Source organism: Lepisosteus oculatus, chromosome 3 (assembly GCF_040954835.1).
Source record: "Lepisosteus oculatus isolate fLepOcu1 chromosome 3, fLepOcu1.hap2, whole genome shotgun sequence".
Classification (NCBI taxonomy): Eukaryota; Metazoa; Chordata; class Actinopteri; order Semionotiformes; family Lepisosteidae; genus Lepisosteus; species Lepisosteus oculatus.
Window position 1 is genome coordinate 40,764,063 of NC_090698.1, and position 18,194 is coordinate 40,782,256.

Sequence of the window (18,194 nt, forward strand, 5' to 3'; positions counted from 1 at the left end):
ATATGAGGATATTTTAAGATCTGTACAATACAAATACATTGAAAAAAGCTATAAAAGACAAAGAAATGAAATCATTTAGAATATAAGGTAAACATTTGGTCATCACTTGATAAAAATGCCATTGCTTTGGAACCTGTCCAAAGAAAAGCAACAATGATAATTACTGGCCTGAAAGAACTTAATTTATTTCGTTCTGAATGAGGGCATGTGAATACTTAAAATTTAAAAGTATGACAGAGGCATTTCTGAATATTCAGGATCAATTCTTAAACAAGTGCCCTGAGACAAGTGTAAAGTAAAAAGATGTAATTTTAGGACTGAGAGCAATCAGTATTATTTTACACACAAATCTGTCTGTGCCTAGAATATGCTATTTAACCACACTGTTGCAACAGTTTCATAGCTCCCTGAATGACATCCTTGGACTACTAGCAAACGTAATAAGCAAAATGGGCCAAACAGCATGTTTGTAATCTTAGTTATATACTAATGATGGAAGTACACGGTGACAATCTGACCCTTGTTTAGTATCCCTTGAAAGCAGACTAAAACATTTTCAAACAAATTCAGTCAGGTTAAATAAGTAAACAAACTTATTTATTAGACATGATTTGAATAGATTGGAACCTCAAAATGACCATAACATTAATAATATTTCTTCCCAACTTCCAAGGTGGGGAGAAATCTGATTATACTACAAATCTTTCAGGATGTAGTTCATCCCCAGAAGGAAGCAGCATCCAGACTCCATTTAATATTTTGCACATTCTCCCGTCTCTCCTTTGTGTACACACTGGCTTCTCCCTTCTGCAAACGCCTTCGCTGTGCTGCTTTCTGTTGCTTCGAGAGCTGCTGTTTCACCTTCTGCTTCACCAGCTCCTATAAAAAGAAGGACCAAATTCAGTGAGCATTTGGATTCCCTGTAAAGGAAAAGTGGAGTGGGTACATTTTCATAAAGCGAATGTGAATTGCTATACCCTGGTCTTCTGCAATGGCATTAAGGATTCTGTCAAACTGAATGGTCCATAACATATATATAGTAAATAATTTTTTCGGAGTTTATATGGAGCTTGAGGTGACCTTCATAAAAATTCAAACTACACTGACAATGGGGCGAAGTAGGGAACAAATGAGCAGGGTGGAATTCTGGTTTAGGCTCCAGCCATCAGACCAACAGGATATGAGTTCAAAATCCACATGGGACACTGCTTTTCTACCCATGAACAAACTGGTTTACTTAATGAACATGTATACCCCTTAACTAATATTACAATAAAAATTGCATCACCCACAGAGACTGCAACCGTTTTAAACATCTCAGCTGAGTTGACCCAGCATTGGCACCTACGGTTTAGAAGTAATCTTCGTCTGAAGAACGTCTGTCTAAAAGACATACTTGGATGCTTCATGGAAATCAATAAATGTAACATGAGTTGCTTATTTACTAGGTTATTAGGTTGAGTATGAAAATGAAATGCCCAATATGAATGCCCTTCAGCACAATACTCAAGAATAAACCTGTCTGAGACGGCAAAGCACTGAGGCATAATGCTGGAAATCTTATACCACTGAGGTGGGCAATACTAGCTAATACCATCAACCTCCTGTTCTCAAGACCACATTTACTCCCTTTCAGGAACACGTGCAACCCGAAACCAAGCAACCATGTGAAAAGACCATAGACCTTTTATTTTCCAGCTGCGCTAGCTCCTCAGGGTGCACATGCGATGATCAGATCCTAGGATGTAATGATGGATTGCATCCAGAGCAATTGATTTTGCCTTTACTTTCTGCTGTATTAATGGCCCGCTGGTGCAGAATGCATTAGACTTTTCATTTAATATCCCAACCTGGCAGTTCTAGCATTGACCTTTTACACATTAAAAAGCACCACTGTGATTGTGTTACTAATGTGTGTTTGGCAAAAAGCATATTGGGGAGACCTATTAGGACTGTGACAATGCAGATGACAAGGGTGTATGGCTAAGTGGAAAGCTATCTCAAATCTAATACAAAATGTGATTTCAGAAAATCATGTACAAAAGTTCAAAGACTGACTGCTCATAATTACAAAAATACCCACAGAAATGACAAAATTAGATGCCTTTGAAATAAAGAAGAAAATGTTCTATTCACTGTGGAATTAGAATGGACTTTATGGATCTAAAAATATATTTTTTAAATACTTTAGCCAAAATCTGAATAGTTAAAGGCAGGGCTAAAAACAAAAGGATATTAATATTTCACTTGGTGAAAGCACTAAACATTAAAAATTAATGCATAACTTGGCTTTTAAAAATAAACATTTTGCAATGAGTAATATAAGCCATAATCCCAAACAGAAAATATTTTTGTCCTAATCAATGCTATGTAATTTATTTGCCACATGGTGGCAGTCTAGTTCTGTTTAGAATTTCAATTTCTTTCACGCGAGTTTATATTTGGAGTATAATCAAACATTCAGTGTATTGTAATCTCATTAAAACCGATACAAGCACAAAATTTAAAATTGCTCCAGTTTCTATATACAACATGCTTTTCCAAGTAGACAGCATTTGAATTAGCCTTTGGCTTTGAGATCTGAAGTAAACGATAACATTTTTGAGAACCATTCCCTTTTGTCTTAAAATAAAATAAGAGACATTCCAAAACTGTTAAAAAACCACTAACGAGATCATCATCATGCTTACTTAAAATGATCTGCTACTCATTACTTCTGATACTTTGTTCTTTATAAATAAGGTGGAAAATTAAACAAATATCACTTATTTATGTGGAAAATACAAGTCACTTTGAATCCATTTTTTTTCCCTTAATGTTTACAAAGAAAATAATTTAATGTTCTCCCAAAATGGGCAATTTTTTCCATTTCAGAAGCTTAGTTCAAATATATCCCATCCATCCATTTCCTGACAGCTTTAACATATTTTGGTAAAGGGGGAGCCAACGGGCAGGTCACCAGTCCTTTGTTGACAGACAAAGACACGCATACACTCACGCCTAGGGCCAATTTATCCAGAATTCATTTAATCCACTAGTAGCTTTTTGGACTGTGAAGGAAACCTGAGCACTTGGAGGAAATCCAACACAGGAGAACATACTGTACAAACTCCATGCAGACAGTAGCCCAGATCAAGAATCAAACCCAGGGATCCAGCGCTGCAAGGCTGCAAGCGCTGTAACACCGTGCCGCTTTCAAATATACTGCTTTTTATACATGTTTGACAGGGAGAAAAAAATAGTACAAGAAGGAGTGGAACATTGTGATGTTTAGAGCTGAGCCCCACAGTTTGTACTTACTGATGGTATTGTTGAACAACTTGCCAGGCTGCCCACTGATGTCATGCTGGTTGTTCTTCGTCTGTGCTCATTAATGTGAAGCATGCTCTCCTCATTTCTGTTAGAAAGGCAGAAATTATTCAGTCAGACTGTGAGATTTCACTTCACAAGAGCCTCTTAACATTCTACTTGAGCAATAAAGTACTCTTAAACACTCTATGAGGATCATGTAACCTTTGCTTACAGTATCACACATACAGCATTAACAAGCACTCTGACAGAACCTCATAAAGAACAAATCTGCTCTTCAGGATATTGTTTTTTCATTACTACACAAAAAATATTTTTTGGTTAGATGAGGGTTACAGCATAAAGGCATGTGAAGGTTTCTGCATGACTGAAGATCTTTCACAATAAAATGTGGTAAATCCATTTACTAAGACCTGCTAGCGGACACATTTTTGTTTTTCTGGCAACAAATTAATTTTGTGAACCATCACTGTCCCCTCCAGGTGAAGTATGTACATTATTATATCTCCCTAACAAATGTCAAAACACATTTATGTACCTGAAAGGCCGGTATTCTTTATTAGCTGCTGAAAGGTCAACTAAATCAGGACATTCATCTTCATTCTCGTCCTCCTCACTTTCTTTATCTGCAGTTGTCTCATCATCTCCAGATTGCTGGGATTTTTCAAGCCTGCTGTCCGTCTGAAAGGCGCTGTGTTCAAAGCCCGTCTTACTGCTCCCACTGACTGACAGGCCCTCCAGTTCCAGGAGTGCCTGTTGGAATTCATTCATATGCACAGATGCTTCAGATTTTGGATTCAAATCTTCCAGCACTTCTGCCTCGTCAGCTTTATGTGAAGACGGCACTTCTGTGTCCCCACTGTGCTCTGAGGCCTCCCGGCCTGAATCCTGGGCTGAAGGCTGCTGTTCGCCTGCGGAAGTGGAATCATCCTCTTCCTCAGGTCCAGTTGGGTGGAGAAGCTCGTCGTCCAGCTGCATGTCTTTGGTGTATCCACTTGCAGAAATCTCCACATCCAGACAGTCCTCTCTCCTGGACCCAAACACAAAAGTAACCCCTATTATCCCCAAAGAAAACTAGGACCTTCAGTGTTTTTGACAGCAGATTGTACCAATTCTAATAAATAAGCACACAGTACCAGTTGCATTTTCAAGAACATAAAAGTTCAGTACCTAGATTATTTGGATGCTCCAAATTTAAAGTAGAAAAGCAGCATTTTGTTAAGAGAGAATAACGTTTATTTATTTGACATTATTTGTAAGATCACCTACTGTGTTAGTTGCATGACAGCAGGTACTCTTTTACATTTTGTACCACATTTACACTACAATGTGAACTACAATATTGCAACTCTTAGTTTTGTTTCAGACTTAGTAATCAGTACATTCAAAATGGAAAAAAATGGAATAGGCTAGTAAAACCCACTGGACTTCAACTGCACACTATCTGCATTAGTGTCAAATACTTGAAATGGTAACATACTTAGTTAGACCAGCCACACTCTGCATTCCAGTTTTGGTGTGAATGGTAATAGAAGCCTGTAACCTAACTATATGGTGCATATTTGGAACAAAGGTGAACAAACACAAAAACATTGCTAAGTGGTGTAAAAGGTACCAAGAACGTCTATGCACTTTTCTCAACCTGACTGAGCAATATCTTTAATTGCCACAGCAGATAAAGTACTGTTTTTCCAACACACCTTAGCCCAGGTGGTTCTGCTTAACCTTTTAATTAAATTGCACTGACATAGTGCACTTTATAAACAGCAAAAACACTAAATGCATTTTTCAGGTGTGACTCTTATGTCTTTTTCTTTTTGAGCATTTTAGAAAACAAATGGCATGAAGAAAAATGTAAAAGAACATCTCTGGGTTCCAGTGGGTTCTCCCAAATTTTATACATTAACATTACCTGATATCTTTAAAAGTCGGATAAAGCTCACTTTCATAGCCAAAACGTTTTGCGAAGAAATCACGAATGCATTTGACATCTCGGTTGAAATACCTAAAAGAATGAAACAGAAAACAGTAAGAAATCTTGGACCACTTGGGGATGGGGGATCACTTCAAAATGGAAACTGTACCACTCAGTTACTGGACTCTAGTATATTGTTCCTCTTCAATCAACAGATCTGAAATGAGCTACACAGCCATGCTGTCAAAGCTAAAATGGCTGAACAAACTCCTTCAATCACTCAGCTCCAAAAAACAAAACAAGCAAGGGCCAAAAGTTCTTCTGTCATTTGCAAACCTTCTTATGTAGAAGAAGTTATTGTATGGAAATTCTAATTTTTTAGATACTGGCTTTCCTTAAATGTCAGATAAGCTTATTGAAGAAATTACCATTCTGCGTTCTGATGGGAGGTAGACACCATCTGTGGGAAATCGATCATCGTGACATGATCTTTGTCATCCAGCATGAGGTTGAACTCATTGAAATCTCCGTGAATCAAGCCATGATTTGCGAGTTTCACAATCAGGTCCATTATTTCACTATATAATCCAGCTGAATCTTCCACACGGCGCACCTGGCATCTTAAAAAAGTAATTTCAGTCATTATGTCATTTCATCATGTCAAAGGACCATTTACATCAACTGGTAGATGTTAATGCTAAAATGTATTAGCAAAGTGTCCTATTCCAGATGTTCAAAGTTTCTTAAAATAATTAAAATATAAACTGCAGTTTATTTATTTTACATTATTTGTAAGATCACCTATATATATTTGGATACCAACACAAAATATGTCAAAGTGTAATGCTGTTTCTTTAATAGGTGATTATGTAAATGCATTAAGACGTTACTGTGCAATCCTACATACCCACTTCAGAAGCCATAAGAAAACAAGTATAGTAAGCTGTTATTGCCTGGCATTTTGAATTATTTTTATACCCTCAGTTTAAAAGAAAATTGTAAAATTGACATCCCATCCAAATCGTTTTTTCAAGAATACCCCTTTACAAAATACTGAATACAGTTAACTAGATTGTTTTAATGAAAATACCAAATCCTGCCTGAGGTCTTTGGTAAAATACTTTTGGAAAAGCTCTAAAAAAACTGTAAATTATCCATCAATCAAAGGGTGTGTTTTGGCTGCTTCAATATAATCCATTTTTAATTGTCCAAATCTCTATTAACAGCTGACCCCACAAGAGCGCAGTGAAACAGAAACAGCTGATACTCCACCATGCAATTGCTATGAAAATTAGAAATGACTGTTACTCCCATTTTGCATACTGTTGTTTCCAATTTCCCCCCAAAATTGAAACCATGCCTTTTTAGCCATTTTCAGAAAAATAACCATGTCCCACAGGCACAGGTCTACCTAGTGCCTTCTAAAGTACAGGCAGGCTGTTAAGAGAAGGTCACAGTTTACTTCATTTCAGCCCTAAAACTGTCTTCCACTTTCAGCTGTACAAACAAAGCACTGTGTTTTTCTCATTGAAGTTTTAATGACAACTTAATGTCTTCCCATGTACAAAATAGAGTTTTAGATGCTATCGAATAAGATTTTTTGGAAATAATAAGCGCATGTGACCCTCCCACCAAGTACTTTTCATCTGAGACAATAAAGTCTCTGGAGATAAACCACAAAGATAAAAAAATATAAAGAGTTTTTCTCACAGCGGTAATTGAACCAAACCAAATCACGGTGCAGGCTTTTGTCTTTGTTACCTCCTGTTAGAACTTTCAAAAACTGATTCTTTTTTAAACAGGAACAGGACATTTCTTGCAGCTTAAGACTCAATTCAGTACGACATTAACTATATACTGGATTCTTGTAAATCTAGATTTATTAGATTACTAGATCCAAGTATATTACAACAGGGCCACTCAAAATTAATCTCTCGCAATTCATTCTGTTCAAGTGAAATACATTACAGCAAACAACACCTTACTTATTATGTCTACCTGCTAATTATCAATTGAACTTTTAAGGACCGGGATTAGGGTGACATTCTACTCGTATGTCAGAGGCAGAGATGACAAAGGTATTGCTGATAGACACTGAAAAGTTTTTCTGTGTCAGAATTACTGAAGGTTCTATTCTGGGACTGGGAATTACAAAAGAAAAAAACAAGTGCTGTACAAGGTTTTTACAAAAAACAAATACAATGTTACACCCAAAGTACTCATGAAATTTGTATTCTAAACATAATTATGAAACAGTCAGGATGGTTGGACCTACTAAACAACTGTTTACTAATCTAAAATTAACCTTCACCTAGCTTTTTAAAAGCAAAGTTATTAAAATAGTGGTTAAGGCTCTGGGCTTCTTATCAGAAGATAATGGGTTAACCAGTCCTTAAGCTAAGCAAAGACTGATTTATCCAGTCAACTGTGAAGTACAAATTGCAGCAGTTTTGGGTGGGAGTTAAGATGCAAAGAAAAAGCATCCCATTCAGGAAGAGTGATTTAATCTCAGGTCAACTCAGGCACAAGTATAATACTCACCGACTGGAAAATTCCATCCATAACAAAACCATGCAATTACAGATAAGTATTACTCTTAATACACATAAGGTTACTGGAATGATAATCAGAACTAAACTAGAATAAGAAAATTATTGGTCTGAATAAGAAAAGGGTTCTAGTGGAAAGTCATCAAGGATTTACAAAAGCTAGGTCTTAAAGTTGGTTGAACGAGCAACAGCAGCAAAGGATACAAACTGATAGAAACAGGAGGAAAAAATATTTGAAAAATGAGTAAGTTCCTTATAAAAGATTCATACTCGTATTTGAGGTGTTAGTCACCCAAGATAATGAATACCTTAAGATTCAAAGAAAACAAAGTACAGAGAAGGGGGAAATATTCAAATCACGAAGAATTAGTGTAGTACCACAGTGATCTGTACTGTACCACTGCTCACCCTAATTTCTATCAGCAATCTAGATTCTGGTATGATTTTCAAGCTAGTTATATATGCAGGTTTTTCCAGAAGGATTAGCATATACAATAGAAGCAGAGGAAATTTAAAGGTTTAGACTCAACCATGACTAGATGATTTAATGTGGACATGCAGGTAGCAGAAACAAACTTTCTAAATTTGGGATGGGAAAACAATAAGTTTAGAGAAGTCACTTGGATGTTTATGTTTTTCTTAATCTTTTAGGCAATGTGGGAAAGCAATAAAAAGGCAAATAGATTGTTAGGAAATGTACAGTGTGCTGGTAAGAAAACATATACAACTCTTGTCACCATACAGACAAAAAAAGATACTGCTGTCTGGAATCAGTCCAAAGAAGAGCATCTACAGTAGATACATTTGCTGGCTTAAATGAATCCCCTACTGTATCAGACTAAAATAACTGAATGTTTGTAGTCCATACAAAGGGTGTCTGAGTCAAAATTCTCTAAGGCACTGACAAAATCTACCCAGTGGACTTCAGAATCGAGAGTGAAACATGAACCAGAGGATACAGTGGAAATGCATTTAAAGGTGAGAATAGGAGGTACCGAAGCACACAAAGGGTTTTGAGTCTGAATCAATCTTCCCAGTTAAATTGTTGAAGCTGATTCTTGGCCAGATGGCCTCCTTTTTAGAAACATCTTTATGTTCTTAACCACTCATAAGGTACAATAAAGACACAATCCAATAAACAACTTCCAATACTTAATATTTTAAAGCAAAGGATTAGAGTAAGCAAATAACACCTAATACTTACAAAGGGTATCCATTAATGAGCTCCATCACAACAGCATGTCTATTGTAATCCACTGGTTTGGGGACTGGAAATCCTCTGTCATACAAAGCCTGAAACAGACCCCAAAATGTAAAAGGATTGTGCATGAAATCCTGAACACTGCCACTGCCATAACTAAGGCTGGCATGATGACCAAATTTGTATTATTGACACACAGACAAAAGTAATTTACAATCCCTACAAGTCTGCATCTTTCTGTTGTCAAGCTAGCAAATAGAATTTAAGTATTTATTAACTATATTAAGATAATAATTATTTTAATTATAATATTAAGGACTCAGCTCCTTTGCTATGCAAACTATAAAACAGTTAAGGTGCAAAAGAACAGTCTTGAAAGGTCACAAAAATGTAACGGTCTCCATCTCCATGTGCAATCAAAATGGCGTAACTTGACTTTCAAGCAAATGCTTTAAATTCCCCCAGACAGATCTTGGATTTCAAGCCATAACTTGTAGCAATACAACAAACTGACCATGAAAACGTAGTAGCTTTCAAAATAAATAAGGGATTAAGTGGCAGACAGGAACAGGTTGAAAGGTTACTTATCACTTTGGGAAATGTGACATTTCATCGGTAGAAAGTGGAACACTCATCATACCACTTAGATCAGGCCGCCCTTCCAAACCAAGCAGCCAGTAAGGCAGGAATTCCAATGTGAAACATACAGTGACTTTGAAAAATGTACAAAATGTGATGTCCGAAATGGAACTCATACATCAACAATATCCTGGTTCCCAGACAACCATGGCCTATATGGGTGAGTGGCATGAATGAAGCCTTTACTGAAATAGACTCATCTTAAACTTTGTAAATTATATATCGCAGACATGCGTAAGATGCTTTCATGCTCAGATTATATAAACAATGATCTTTCTGGTCTAAATTGACCAGAATATGTTGGACTTGCGCCAGACATAACACACCACCCAAATGGAGATTGCAATATATTCACAATGTTATCAGGAAAATTACAGTTATAAATGTCATATTTCATCTGTTGATTAGTATATTACACTTCTTGTGTTTATAATATTACTCTATTTACACAGAATGTTGTTCCAGAAACACTTGTATCCACACTTTAGTAACCTTATGTATTCTATCAGATTATATATAAAAAAAAATAAAGAGGCACATTTACCAGATGGAGGTATGATAAATTTTAGTCCATAAGGTCACTCATTACATTTGAGTATCACTGTATTAGGTTCACTTATTTTCTTATTTTAAAAACCAAAAATTATATAAATATTATATTAACACTGAAATAATAAAGAACACAGGTATTTGACTAATGAACTAGATTTACATATGGTCACAAAAATATTCAAATTGTCCAATTGGTACAAAACAGGATAATCTATTAAAAAATGCTTTATACATTTTTTTTTATTTCATTACATACCTTCATGTATGCAAATTCCTTCATTGCAGAAAGTCGGGAAAGATAAAGCCAGGACATCTTGTGCCTGTGTTTGTGGTAATCTCGCTTGTTCTTCAGGTTCCGGAATGAAGTTCGGCCCAATCTATGGAGTTTCAGAGCAAACTGTTCCTCTTCAGAGTTTGCAACAATGTAGATATCTGAGAGAAAACAATAAATTGGAGGCAAAATAGTGGTGTCAAAAATGCGACTCTGTGAGTGCTACTAGATTTAAATGTACTGGTGTCCGAATCTGGCACACTATTTCATAAGCAACAAATGGTGAAGTACTAGATTCTGATCTATCGGAAATTGACATACAACGTTTCCAATGTTAATCAATTTCGGATCCCTGAGCTCTTAAAGTCAAAGGGAACTTTATTTACAAAATGAAATGTATTATTTCATTACAGCACATTCAATTTACAAAAACTTTAAACCCAAGTCCCTGTTTCTAATGTTTTTTTCAGCACTGTCAAAAATTAATCATTTATGTTTTACGTACTTCATATAAGAATTATTTGCTCATTTGCAAATGTGGCATTTGGACATGCAGCTCACTTACTCTGGTGCAGAGAAACTTTATTAAGTTTGTTTCTCTCTTTCAGCTGGAGAAGAGTCAACACAGATTACAGATTCACAACAATAATACAAACAATTTTAATGTTATTTGTGTACAAAGTTTATGACTAAAAAATGATGGGTATTTTATATATACCATCATTTTTATATATAAATGATTATATTTTAAAGTGAGACTAAATACACTTCCAGCCATCCATTTTCTTTACAGTTTCATCCAATTCAGGGTTGAGGGGGAGCCGGAGCCTGTCACAGCAAGCAACAGTTGCATGGTGAGATACACCCTGGACAGGACACCATTCCATCGCAGGGTACACACAGACAAACATACACTCACACCAGGGCCGAATTTCCCAGAAGTCAGTTAACCTACCAGTATGTCTTTGGGCTGGGGGAAGAAATCAGAGCACCCAATACGAACACAGGGAGAACATATAAACTCCTCACAGATAGCACCCCAGGTCCACAATTGAACCCAGGGCCCAAACACTGTAAGGCAACAATGCTAACCCTGCACCACAGAGCCACCCTACATATAACAACTTTGCATCTTATTTTAAAAAAAGAGTTTATTGAATATGCACATATTGTTCTAGCCTCGTATACATTTACCCCTAATATCAGTCATATCCCTACCTGATTCCTTGCCAACTCCCATTTGGTTCCCAACAGAGGTGAGTGTTTCTCTGGCGGACAGAGTTTTTAAGGCCAGGTAATCATATCCACCATAGTTCAAACGGTATCCTTGCACAGCTGAAACCGAAACAACGTAAGCAGCTGATCAACCAACAGCACAGAAACATAACATTTTGCATAAACAAAAAGGAAAAGCTCATTTCGCATAACAGACACGTTATTGGGGGAAGGGAAGATTAGTGCTTACTTTTGGTGCGTTCGTAAACAACCAGCTTGTGCTTGACGAGTTCTCTTAAGATCTTATTGCATCCTCCATGTCTCAGACAGGCAATGGATGCAATCAGACTAACAGGAACTATTTCGTGATTCTTCATGCCCATTTCCACCTGTGAAAATACAATTAAAATGACAACACGGCTCCTAATATTATCCAAGATCAGCCAAAGTAAATGCCATTTTTTTACCAGGTCATGGATGTTAAACCTTGAATTTGACCATTTCATAATAAAACGGCAAAAAAAAATCACGTTCAGAGGACTGAAGTACAACACAAATCCTAAACTATTTAACGAGTAGGCCGTGCACTACAGTTACATGTAGTTATAGTACTGCACAAAAGCAGTGCTAACAATGACGAAACGAGTGACATTAAGCCGTACTTACTGCAGTAAGGACCCGGAAATCATCCCTCGATAGGTACCTTAGAATTACAACGTTTAACTTCCCCATGGCGTCTGTGAAACGAAACAAATTTTCTAAACTTTACAGTCGTTCAAATCAGCACTGTACCATAGCTTCTGCCATGACAAACACGTGGGGAGACTGAGGCACGTCACGCACAGCAGAGCTGGTAACACGACGTCAGGTCCTATCATCGTGTAGTTGAGGAAAAAGAAAACAAAATCAACAATACGAACAAAACTATTATTTTTCTACGTTAGAAATGACAGCTACACTTAACAAAAATCTATTTCTAATTATTGTTTTGTATTTAGTTTTTTTTTAATTTCAAATGCAAAGTAAACTTTCGGTGTACCAAGCAGGATCGGCTGCCTAGGTGAAGCGTGTTGTGCTGTTGTTGCTGCGCCGGGAAGCAAACTGATTAAACGGATCAATCATTCATTCCCTCTCCTGTCGGGTATTTTAAAGCAGCAATATGACATCTGTGAGCTCCGGCAGTGACTCAACAGCTAAGGTAAGCTAGTGCAGCAGTTAAAGTTGTACATTTTTTTTAAGGGCTGGTAATTCGTTCACAGCTCACTGCAGTAGCAGGTGCATTGGTACTGTAAATAAGTAATAAAGAAGTAAACCAAAGAATGCAGTAATGCTGATTACATTTAAAATGAAATAGGTGATGTTGTGATTATCATCTGCCAGTTGTATGACCTTTTGTTTTATGTATTCTAACCTCTCTCACGCTGTTCTTGATAATGCTATGCACAGATGCAACTGAAATATAACTAGATAACTGAAAAGTGATCATGGATGTTAGTGTGAAATAAAAGGTCTTCAGCCACACTGGCGACCACTGAATGGTGCCTCTACGAACTTCCCTTGTCGTGTTGACGTTTATATCTCATTTTATTAGTATTGAATTCCACTCGCTTGCTGGTATGTTTTTGCCTGTGAGTTGCTTGATTCTGTTAAAAAAAGGTAACTGGTATCACTCTGGTGCTGAGTGCGTAGGGCTTTTAAAAATCTGATTAAAATTACAGTGGACAAGGAAAGCAACTAGCTTTATTTCAGGAAAAAAATCTCAATGGCTCACATTTATATTTACTGCAATTAAAATAGAATACCCTGCTTGCAGTATGCAACATTGCTGTGTGGAAGCATACGGTATAAAAACTCCAGACTTGAGTTGTAGATATTTTCAGTGCCCCCTAGTGTTGAACCCAAGTAATACAATTTTGTATTTTCTTTATTGAACCAAGAAGTCTTGAATCCCATGATATTTAACTCCAGTATCTGTTCAACAACGGTCGAGTTGCTAGACAGTTGAGCTTTATATGTACTTATACTCTCGTATACAGACAGATAATAAAACACGTCTCATTTTTAATATCGCTTCATACATAGAATATTTAACATTTGATTGCAGTATTCAGTCCAGTACCATGAAGATGTTGACCATATTGCTAGTCTTTGTTTGATTGCTTATCAAAGTATAAGTGCAAAGTAACCGAAGCAGTAAATCTAGTATCAGCACTGTGTTTATTTTTAAAAAAACGTTTCAGTCTATATACGTTTTATTGCTGAGAACCTGTGAAAGACGATGCAGGTACCCTATTCCACCCCCAACTCCACCCCCTATAAGAGAAGCTGCTTCTGTTACATATTGACCAGTCTGGCAGCAATATTGTATGTGATTCAGGGAAGGTAGGGTTCTATGCCAAGATGGAAAATAAACTTCCTTATTTTGAGGCACATATTAGATTTCATACCCAGTAAAAAAAAAAAATGCTGTTTTCCATATTCCTCCTAACAGGAGGTTTCTTCATAAGTAGGTAGCTTGTAAAAAGAATTTCAGTGGGTTGGGCTAAGATGATAAAGGAGGGCCAGTCAATTTTCAGCCCATGAACTGAGGTGTCATTGCCAAGCTGAGCAAATACTGCACATTCCATCTTGAAGGTAGATTTATAAACAAGTTTAGCTTTGTGTAATTTACGGCTTGAGAGTTGTGTACACTGGGTTCTAGGGCTACAGACAGGGCTCTGTTCTAGTTTCATGGTCTAACAGTCAGGGTTTATTGCAAAAAGTATCAGCTTTCATATAGACATGAAGAAAAAGCTGTTAGTTTTATAAATTCAGTAGCAACTAGCTGGGGATTGCTGTTGACTCTGGTAAAATTCCTCAACTCATTTATTTTACATGTCGTGGTCCAGCAAGTGCTTCTGTCCCAGGAGATCCTCTGGGATATATTAACCAGCTAAGATACTTCAAGGGCAAAAAAAAGGACTGTGTGTCTGCAAGATGAAACAAGTGTATAGTACTTCCAGAAATGCAGAATACATTTCGGTGAGCACCTACAAGCAGCTGTGGTACATGTGAGAGCAAAAAAAAAAAGTTTTCATTTCTGAATCAGGTTTAAATCAGATTTAATGTGATAAGACAGAGGAGAGGAGAAGACATGTATTAATTCTGTGTTAAGCCAGAGTAAATAGTAAATGGCAGAGGCATTACAGAATAAACAGACATTAAGTGCTTCAGCTGGTGGACTTGGAGTCAGGATAACTTTCCTGTTATGCAACCTGAAAATCTGGCAGTAATGCACTTCAGTCCCGAGCCAGATACAGCACTTAAGCTCCTTGTGCTTCAGGTTTGCTCACTTTGGACTAAAAAGAAACAAATAAGACCCCCCAGTGCATTTCTGACTGCCCCGGAGCAATGGCAATCAAAGAATTATGCTCAATTGAAAGAAGCTTGATGGCGGTCAGCTTCTGAGATTTCGAAAAGTGAGTCAACTTATTTTTGTCTGCCTTAAATTTTTGAGTGACACCACAGATAGTACACGTTTTATGTAAAAATTGTTAAAAAGAGCAGTTTAAAAATGTTTTTCAGATACATCTGGACTGGGCTGAGAAACTAGCCAATGGGGTTCCTGAAATGGATCTACCCATTTGGCATGCAGTCCCAGAACTGCTGATTTCATTTTGAGGTAGTAAGACAGGGTTCCCCGTGTTACTGCAGCAAATTGGCTTTTCCTTGGTTGAGATGGTTTGTAATAAGACAGGGTTTTCTTGACTTTCTAGACAATAGCACTTTTTCAGTGTTAGTATTGACCCTGTCACTTGCATCTGTCTCATATAAATCTGTGAGTGCTTTGCATTTTCATATCTTGTGCTGGTGTCAAGGGTATGGAAAGAAGCAGAGAAGATTAAGAACTACCAATTCGAGGGCAGTGTGAAAACAAACAGTACTGGCAGGTTCTGGAAGAACTGGCCCTGGTGTGAGTGTGTGTGTCCAGCAATGGCCTGGCATTCTGTCCAGGGTGTTTCCTGTCTCGTGCCCGTTGCTTGCTGGGATAGGCTCTGGCTCCTCAGCGATCTTCGATTGGACAAAGTGGTTAGAAAATGTGTGGGTGAGTATGGATATTTGAGGTGAACTGGATGAAAAGTCCAATCTGGGCAGATGGAAGAAGATAGATCTTTATACGTTATACAAGCAGAAAGACCACTACCGTAATTATTTCTAGTATAAATAAAAATCTCCCTTTTTTTTAGCAATAAGTGAAGAAATCTAATGTCTTATTACTAAGCTGCAACTATTTTTAATTAATTAATTTAAGTCGTACTGTATATCACTAACCACAAAACAAATAGCTAGATTTGTTTGGCTTCCCAAATGAACTAGAGGGCTCTAAGGCCAAGGAGACACCTGCACTTCTTGCCTGGTTTAACAGCAGGCAGTGCCACACTGACATGTCTTAACTCCCTTTTCCAGGGAAAACTTTCAAGCCATTCCTTTCAGTGTGAAAGAAAAGGATCTCCTCCCTCCTGCACTTGCAGGCATGATATCCTTTTCGATAAGAGTCGCTTAAGAAGAATCAGAAACTCTGACAGCGAAAGAGATAAAGTACAAAAAAGGTTTTTGTTTAGTCAATTGAAATGCCATGGATTCAATTTTCTTTTATGCTTTCCCTGTTGTTTTTTTCATGAAATTACTAATTGTAAATACAAAAAAGGACAGGACAACAGTCAAACGGAAAAGGCAGCAGTAAGGTGAAGATATGAACTATTATATGTGCTCTATCAAAGTGGAAGCTTTCATTTACATACCTACAGCTGATGGCTTTTTCTGCTCCTGGCTCTATCTTCAGGCGAGTCCCTCCTTCACTAGGTAGTGAGGAGGACCAAAACACACCTTTTAGAGATGCATAGCAACTTATCCTGGGAAACCCCTCACTCCAGCTTCAGCTAGCAGGCCCTTGAACTTTCCCTCCCCTCAGCTTCCTCTGGTATGGCTCCTCCAGGTTGATGTTCTTGGTAGCTCTTGACCAAAATGAACTTATTCTGAATACTTACTGTATATTTTGGCCATATTGAGCTTCTGCGAAATTACAGCTATACAATAGTAGGGCGGACAGCATGAGCAGCACTGGTTTGAGCTTCACGTGCTGAGGCAGTTCAGGACAGTGAGACTCATTCAGACTCGGAGAGCACGCAGTAGAGGGCAGCTTATTCAATATTAGGATGTCATGTATTACTGTGTCCTGTATTGTCTAGACTCTGGTAAGGTTACATACTTGTTTTGTTGGCTCGGCAATAGTGATGCATTGAGAAGGACGAACTTTCCCATTTTTACGGCTGCATGACTTTTATCAGTCCAATTCGAACTATTTTCATACTGGTACAGTGAGGCTGGAAATTTACCTGGTACATTTTGTGGTTCTGGATACTGTTTAAAATATATATTTTCAGGGCTTGTGCAAATATGGGAATGTTATTGCTGGCCTTGTGTATTTATATTAAAGTCAGCCAAAAAACTTTAATGTGAGCCATTACCACTGACGGCTTGTCTGAAGAGTGTCTTTTATACAGAGGAGCGCCGTGGCAATTCAGAACACATGAAACCTTGAAACTTTCACTTACTGTATGGATTGTAAAGCTAGAATCCGTCTTTGTGGGTCTCAGTTGAATGCCCTTAGAGATGACATGTAATGTGTCTGTAGCTGAATTTTAGTGGGCATTATTTTAATATACTGTTACTTCAAGAATAATTCCTATTCAGTGCAAGGGCACTGAACCCTGTCACAAATTCTCTATTGGGAAAGAGTTTTCTGTTTTTGCTTTTTACATGCCAGATGATCTGTATGGTTTACCCCTCTGCCAATAAAAATATCTGGTTATTTTGTTTAGAATTTTATATGCATGAAATAAGTGGTTAAAGTCTGAATTCACATTGGGAAAGATCTCAAGAGCTGATAACTAGAGGTGAAGGCTTTATCCAGAATGGAGATGGAGGTAATCTTATTAGCCTATTACACAGTATTACAAACAAAAAACATTGGCCTAAGGCTGTCTGTTTTGCCATATATGTTTGCTTTGTTGAAGAGATCTTTTATAGCGGTTTGAACAACATCTAATGAGGGCAGGTGGACATGGCTGTATTCTAATGTGGTGTGGCCAAATACTCAGATAATAAATCTGTATATAAGAAATTATATTGCAGATATTTGTTGCCGAAAAGAGTTTTTGTGGTAAATTACCTTTGACAACTTGGAATACATTCTCAAAATAAAATGGTAGAAATTACCGAAAAGACTCTAAGCGGTTTTAACAAATTGCTTACATTCGGAGTGAATGCACAGTTTTCAGTCACTGGAGTTTGTCAAAAGACCTGGGGCCTGGGTTTGATATCCTGCTGTTCTTCCAATGTGAAAAAAATGTCTGTATTCTGGTTTATATTATTCTGGCTGTAGTGATGTTGATGATAAACATAACTGCTGTGTGTTTACTGTAAGCGCTTCAATTTGATCATTTGCTTACACTGAATATGGATAGGGCTGCACGGTGGCAAAGTAGTTAACATTGCTGCCTT

General features: G+C 37.3%; 2 protein-coding genes across 5 annotated transcripts in view; one reads left to right on the forward strand and one right to left on the reverse strand.

The window, feature by feature from the left end:
• Positions 1-575: 575 nt before the first annotated feature.
• On the reverse strand, positions 576-12,487 carry riok2 (RIO kinase 2 (yeast)). Its single transcript, XM_015365252.2, has 10 exons — positions 12,318-12,487; positions 11,902-12,040; positions 11,655-11,771; positions 10,422-10,597; positions 8,978-9,066; positions 5,653-5,844; positions 5,222-5,314; positions 3,848-4,339; positions 3,301-3,397; positions 576-879 (listed from the first exon to the last, which is right to left on the reverse strand). The coding sequence occupies exons 1-10, from the start codon at positions 12,381-12,383 to the stop codon at positions 718-720; spliced, it is 1,623 nt and encodes a 540-aa protein (XP_015220738.2). The 5' UTR covers positions 12,384-12,487; the 3' UTR covers positions 576-717.
• A 202-nt stretch (positions 12,488-12,689) lies between these two features.
• LOC107079619 (uncharacterized) overlaps positions 12,690-18,194 on the forward strand; it is a 114,979-nt gene continuing 109,474 nt past the window's right edge. For 3 of the 4 annotated variants that reach the window (XM_069187171.1, XM_069187169.1, XM_069187172.1), the window contains exon 1: positions 12,691-12,849. Coding sequence is in view for 3 of the 4 variants with exons in the window: in XM_069187169.1 (XP_069043270.1) it covers positions 12,811-12,849 (39 nt within the window). In the remaining variant the exon portion in view is untranslated. Of the gene's footprint in view, positions 12,850-18,194 lie in introns of all 4 variants that reach the window. The other variant, XM_069187173.1, reaches the window with a different exon arrangement.

What these genes read in the sequence shown, in the direction of transcription:
- riok2 (XM_015365252.2), bottom strand. Translation starts at nt 12,383, where the DNA reads ATGGGGAAGTTAAACGTTGTAATTCTAAGGTACCTATCGAGGGATGAT. An exon ending in AGGAATTTGCATACATGAAG is followed by an intron (nt 9,067 to 10,421) that starts GTATGTAATGAA and finishes GGTCTGTTTCAG; the next exon opens with GCTTTGTATGACAGAGGATT. An exon ending in CCGACTTTTAAAGATATCAG is followed by an intron (nt 4,340 to 5,221) that starts GTAATGTTAATG and finishes GTTTGGGTCCAG; the next exon opens with GAGAGAGGACTGTCTGGATG.